The sequence below is a fragment of the Ischnura elegans genome, chromosome 3, assembly GCF_921293095.1.
Source record: "Ischnura elegans chromosome 3, ioIscEleg1.1, whole genome shotgun sequence".
Lineage (NCBI taxonomy): Eukaryota > Metazoa > Arthropoda > Insecta > Odonata > Coenagrionidae > Ischnura > Ischnura elegans.
This window is the reverse complement of record NC_060248.1, coordinates 2,151,644-2,158,536: the sequence shown is the minus strand read 5'-3', so window position 1 is coordinate 2,158,536 and position 6,893 is coordinate 2,151,644. Positions and strand designations below refer to the sequence as shown.

General features: G+C 42.0%; 1 protein-coding gene across 1 annotated transcript; it reads left to right on the top strand.

The window, feature by feature from the left end:
- Nucleotides 1-4,305: 4,305 nt before the first annotated feature.
- Nucleotides 4,306-6,126, top strand: LOC124156647. The gene has a single exon (XM_046531306.1). It carries the CDS (start codon nucleotides 4,306-4,308, stop codon nucleotides 6,124-6,126), a length of 1,821 nt encoding a protein of 606 aa, XP_046387262.1.
- Nucleotides 6,127-6,893: the final 767 nt, after the last annotated feature.

Genomic DNA, 6,893 nt, shown 5'->3' with positions numbered 1-6,893 from the left:
AAATAACACCATATCATGAATTCTAATTACCATGAAAGACTCACGACCGACAAAGTTTTGTCGGTTGTGAGTTTTTCATGGTAATTAGAATTCATGATATAGTATTATTTACCCATTGAGAACTTACAAAACTTACTCGGCCACTTAAATAACTCTACGAAAAATGAGATTCTCACGGCTAATTCACGCATCCCCAGCATCCAGAATTCTTAAGTGGCTCGTACTTACATGGAAACCTTGAGATGTTAATGAGAGTAAATTCTTATTAATTTTGACACTAAATAAGACATCACATAGCCCACGAGCATTAAAAAGCTTACCCTAAAGCCTGACGAAATAAAAGTTTTAAATAAAAATTGCCGATGAAACAGGATTTCTGACACATCTGCTATTAGTATGATCGAATTCATCAAAATGCAAGCAAAAATTAACGTATAGTTCAGTCTCAGCTACTAAAACTTACCCATATCAGGCGCTAAAGTATTTGAAAAATCATTTGGGATGAGTAAAAGTCTCTAGGTCACTGCAGTAAATGTATCAACCTATTAAAAATATGAAAGTCCTGCCAAATCACCAGCATAAACACTTGTAAAATAAAACATGTTATCTCTTAGATCACACCTCCGATTTTATACTTACTTTGCATGTAGTCACCACCGCAAGAAATTTTAAAGAGGCAGGAAAGAAAAAACCCACAGAAATACAATACATATATTATGTATTTTCTATTGTCAACCACAATAATATTTCCAATTTTCTCTTCTATCCCACATCTAATTTAGCGAAATAATTACTCTTATTCTCTTTCGAATAGAAAATTATTTAAAAGAGGACTGGTCGATACATACAAACTATCGTCAATACTTTCTCCGATGAACGTCCACTATCACTGCACCAACTTGCACAAATCAAATCCACATCCACAAATATGTCACTTCTGCCACAATGTCTGTCTTCTTGGCGACAGGTAACAGTGAAGCAATGGTACCTTCCTCCAATCTGGGTAACTTCAATTCAGCAAGAATTTTCTCCTCGTCTTCTCGTCCAAGGCCACAGATTATTTTCTGATATCACAAGGTGCGATGTGAATCTCACACACCTAAAATTAATAAATAATAAAATACCATGTAACTTATTAGGTCAAATCATTTCCAATTTTTGGTATTTCTGCATGAGAAATCAAATTACTATAGGCTCGTAAATATAGTAAATATTTGTATGCCTGATATTTTTATTGTTTTAAACTATAGCATAAGATAATTTGAAATGATGAAAGCCGACGTGTAATACACCATAGGGCAAGCTAAGAAGCAATATTCGATCCTATAAACTTGGCAGCTTATTCCTAGTTTCTCCTTTAACCACACGTTTACCGAATGAATTAATACAAAAAAGACAACTAAAATGCAAGAATTTTCAAAAGAATTGCTGCTACAATATTTTGAATCACCATTTTTAGTACTGAATAGTACTATAGTACTTCAGTACTGAATAGTTCGGGATGTTGATGCATCAACATCCCGAAGCCACTTCTAACTTAAAATTACATCCAAATAATTACAGCGAGAAAGAGTACATACCTCACAGTTTTTCGTGGGGGTGAAATGTTTTCTTCTTATCGCCCAAATGCACTTCTTCTTCAACTCAGGATCTTTTGGAAAGCTAAATAAACTTGAGCAATGTCCCGGAGATTCCATTACATCCCGACATTACACACACGGAAGGCATTTTTAACAAAAATATCTCACAAACACGTTTCTGAAGCCCAGAGAATGAAATTAAAGAATAAGGGAAACTTCACCATTACCAGACACTATTTTTCACAAACTTAACCACAAAAATCCCTGAAATGTGGTGAGACGTGACGTAAACCATGCCATCCGATGCCATCTCCAACGGCTTGTGAAGGCATGTGATCTTTCTAGGAGGATATGGCACGATGGCACCAGATGGCACCACCCGCGAAAGAAAATAGTCCCAGACCGAATACAGTTTTATCGATGAGATACAATTTTATCGATGCATATGAATTTGCCAGTCCTCTTGCATCTTTTTTCGTCATTAAAGGAAATAAAGAAACAAAACCTTCTAAGTAACTTCCTAAGCGCGATTTTTGTATCTTGATTGTCCACCCTCGTATTTGGGTACGAAAACTTCCTGTGCCGTCTGGGCAATTAACATGAATCAAAGTCCTTACATCGTCGAGGATGTATTCTGGCTGATAATTTGAAAGAGATCGCTAGTTTGGCGTGTACATACAATGAAAAAAGAAATACAATATTACAATAAATAATAAATAACACCATTCACTATCTTTTCCAATTCGCAATCGTCTTTGCGGCCTTTCGCGTTATATTCCTAGAACTTCGGGGTTTTTTACGTTCTTGTTCACCTCTCGGTTTTCCCGTGAAAATGTAATATATTCCAGGTTTTTTACGACCATCGCCATTTTCCCGCCTAGAGCTCCATTGTTGCATTGCTATCTGTTTCTCTGTCTCTTTCAGTTCACTATTAGCCATCCAATTTTCAGTTTTGCTGGAGTTCTCCGTCCCGATGTCTTAGGTGCATATGATGTATCCATGTTATTCACATGGCAGGACCACATCAGTGGCTATCCTTCTACCTAACCCTTTCCGGCCTTTCTCGTATTATTGAATCAAAGTTGCGCTACTTTTCCTAACTCACCGGCGAATTTATTAGCATTACGGTTGCTTAGAATCGTAAGTTTACTATACAGTATATATGTATTCATATTCAATTGTTACGCCGCCAGGCGGCGTGTCCCCCCCGGGAGATGCTGCCCCCTGAGGGAGTGACGGGGAACTAAGAGAGGTGGCTCAAGGGGCCAGAGGAAGAGTCGAGTCGAGAGAGTCTAGAGAGAAACTCTGGGAGTGTTGGAGCAGTCGGGGACTGCTCAAGTCTTATTTGTACAAGTGTGTGACAAATAAAGTGACATCGAAGTGAAGGAGAGAGTCTCATTCCAGAGAATACCCAAGGTCCTTTAACAGAGCAGCGGTGGGATATTTCTCCGAAAAGGCGAGTGATTTCAGTGCGGCGAGACCCCCAAGATCCCAGTGCGTGGGGCGGGCGTGTTTCCCGGTGAGAAATCCAGTGATGGGATTGTGACGGCGGGTTACACGCGTATTGTAACAAAAAGGGACGTGTGTGGAAGGCTGTGCTGTAAGCTAAGAAATGGCAAGTGGCGAGGCGGGAACTGTGAAGAGAGAGGTGGCGAGTGGCGGGCCCCTTTTTCATGTGACGCCACCATCAGCCATGTGCCCGTGGCGGGAAAGCGAGGGTAGTAGTGATGGGTCGATCATGAACGATTCGATCAAAAAGATTGAATCACCAGGTGAATCAAATGACTCATGATTCATTTCGTTAAACAAGTCGATCATCAATCATCAATCACTCCGACTTCCGGTTTCATATCAATCATCTCGGTTTCCGGTTTGATTCAAAATTTGGAACGACCGATGCTTAATCTCTTTTCGTCAGGGCAGAAATAGTTGTGATAAAATTAAATACTATGTTATAAAGAACTGAATACTTGTGTAATCTTTTTTTTTAATGTTTTCCAGCAGTTATCAGTATTAATAACACCAATACACGTAAAAGGAAAATATTAAGATGACTCCTGTAGGAGAACGTTAAGAAGTAGAAGTTAAAGCTGGTTATATTTTATTGTGCCGTTCATAAAATTATCCTGCAGATCAGATTCATGCATAGTGTGTGGTGTATTTTGTGTTATATTTTGATCAACTACAGTTAGAAATTATTTTATTAGTGTTAAGAAACTGTGGCAGTTTCGCCTTCCCAAATATTTTCATGACACTGCTTCCTTCATTTTTGCAATCTAATTTACTCATCTAGGAATTCACAATTAAAATAGTATATGAAATGATAATATGGATAGCAATCAGCGTTACCAATGCTCTTCGCAGATGAGGCAGTATTTATTAGATTATTCAAAGTGATTTATTACATCCATTGATTGAGTCTTTTCGATCTTGATTCCTTTTGAGTCTTTTCGATCATGATTCCTTTTGAGTCTTTTCAATCATGACTCCTTTGAGTCTTTTCGATCATAGTGATTGAATCTTGATTTGAGTCTTTTCGATCATAGTGATTGAATCTTGATTTGAGTCTTTTCGATCATAGTGATTGAATCAATTGATTGAATCACTTATGTGACTCGAGTCAAAATGATTGAATCACTAAAATGATCGACTTTGCCCATCACTAGAGGGTAGCGGCGTGGGTCACACGGACGGGGGTTGGGGTGAGGCTAGGACGCTAGGAGAGATGGATGAGGGTCGGCGCGAGACTAGAGCGCTAAGAGATATGACCGGGGGTCGGAGTGAGGCTATGCTAGGCGGAACGAGTGGGGTCTGGAACGAAGCGGCGATTGAAGTTGCGCGCGAACGTGAGCTATTGAGAAGGGAACGGGACATTTTGGACCGGGAAAGGAGGCTGTTGGAACGGGAAAGGGAAATGTTGGCGGGAAGAGCTGCGTTAGCGGGGAACGCTTCCATTGGGCAGCATGAGATGGCAGAGAGGCTACTACCAGAGTTCGATCCTTCCCTATCGATAGGATTTACGGCTGAGCAATGGATTAGGCGAGTTGAAAGTGTCGCACTCGCATACGCGTGGGAGGACTCGATGGTGTTAACGCAAGCTGTGCACAAGTTACGAGGCGCCGCAGCGACGTGGTTGAATAGCGTTGCGGAAGAAGTGTATTCGTGGGAAGAGTTCAAGAGGAAGCTGCGGTATAGTTTCCCCTCATCGGACGATCAAGCGGAGGTGCATATGAGACTCAGTCGAAAGAAGAAACAACGAAATGAAACCTACGAAACGTATGTTTACTCGATGAAGGCCTTAGCTAGTCGTGGAGATATTGAAAATGCATCCCTGATAAGATATATTTTGAATGGGATTGGAGATCGGGAGTTGGTGAAGTTGTTGGCCCTAAGTGATTTCCAGGATGTAGAGGGACTGTTGAGTAAAATCAAACGGTACGAATGTGTGGTAGAACGTACGCGAGTCGAAGAAAAGCCATTCATTCGGAGTTTAGATTCGACGTCGAGTGAGAAATCAGTAGATCGACCGTGGGAATCGAAAGGAGAGAGGAAGTCAGGGCAGATGAAATTTTTTAACTGTGCCGAGTTTGGTCATATGGCGAAAGATTGCCAAAAACCAGCTCACGTTAGACTTTGCTTCACCTGCAAGAAAAGTGGGCACGTATCAAGGGAGTGCCCTCAGGCAAATAAAAGAAATGGGCAGGCAGTTGAGAGGAGAGGAAACGTTAAGATTATTAGCTGGGCAAATGAGAAGGTGAAAGATGAATATCATAAATGGGTGGAGATTAATAATGACCGCATCCTTGGATTTGTCGACCTAGGAAGCGAGGTAGTGACAATGAGGAAAGATGTGGCAGAGAAAATTGGATTGAAGTACGAGAAAAGCTTGAAACGTTTGTCCGGATTCGGATGTGGGGGTTGTAGGGTCATTGGTTCAAATCAAATGGCATTAAAAGTGGACGGCGTGGACTTTAACGTTGAGGTGTTGATTGTCCCGGACTATTCGCAGGATGATGCCATAATTATCGGACGAAGTGCACTCGACCAGAGGGACATCCGAGTTGAGAAGGAATACGGAGAGCTGCGAATTATTAAACTTGATCTGGAAAATGGTGAAGAGCCGGAACCAAAGGTTCGGACAGTGAAAGAAAAGGGACTGATCAGGAAGGATGATATTAAAATCAGCGACAATTTAACAGAAAGAGAAAAAGACGCAGTATGTGATCTAGTGAACGAATTCAGAGAATGCTTTGCTATGACTAAGAGTGAACTGGGTACAGCAAAGGTGGAGAGTTTCGATATAGCGGTAAACGATGAGCAACCGGTAAATCTGCGTCCGTATCGTCTACCTTATGCACAACGAGCGGAGATGCAGAGGGAAGTCGACGAGTTGCTAAAGTTGGGCATTATAGAGGAATCAACGTCTGATTACGCGAGCCCAGCACTACTCGTTAAGAAAGCCAGCGGTGAGAACCGGCTCTGCATTGACTATAGGGAATTGAACCGGAAGACGAAGAAGGTCAAGTTTCCGAGTCGAGACCGCTGACCGCTTTCGTGACGACCCAGGGATTGTATCAGTTTAGAAAGGTCCCCTTCGGTCTCGTCAATGCGCCGGCCGCTTTTAATCAGATGATGAACAAAGTGACTAGGATGACAAAACCTGGAGACGTTCTCGTGTACATGGACGACGTCTTGATCCCGAGTAAGACCGTTGAGGAAGGGCTGGAGAAGCTAACCAGGTTCCTCAAGGTGCTGAAGGAAGTGGGTCTGACTTTGAAGCCCTCAAAGTGTGAGTTCTTCAAGGACAAAGTAGACTATTTAGGCTTCGAGATAAGTAACGAAGGAATAAAGCCGGGCGAGAGAAAAATCAAGGCAGTCCACGATTTTCGTAGGCCCGTGAATGTCCACGAAGTTAGGCAATTTGTGGGATTGACCAGCTTCTTTAGAAGATTTATACCAGGTTTCGCGATTCTTAGCAGACCCCTGACGCGACTGACAAAGAAAGATGTAGCCTTTGAGTGGGGCCAAGAGCAGCAGAGTGCATTCCAAGAATTAAAGAGGAAATTGGTGGAACGACCAACGTTGGCCTTATTCGACGCGCAGGCGGTGCACGAAGTACACACCGACGCCAGCAAGAGTGGCCTGGCTGGGATCCTGTTACAGAGTCGAGAAGGTGAAACTCTAAGGCCCATTGCGTATTATAGTAGACAGACAACAGAGGCAGAAAAGATGTACCATAGCTATGAACTTGAGGCATTGGCAGTAGTAGAAGCGATAGATAAGTTCCGGATGTATCTACTTAACCGAGAATTC

Coding starts and splice junctions, on each gene's coding strand:
- LOC124156647 (XM_046531306.1), top strand. CDS start 4,306: ATGGATGAGGGTCGGCGCGAGACTAGAGCGCTAAGAGATATGACCGGG.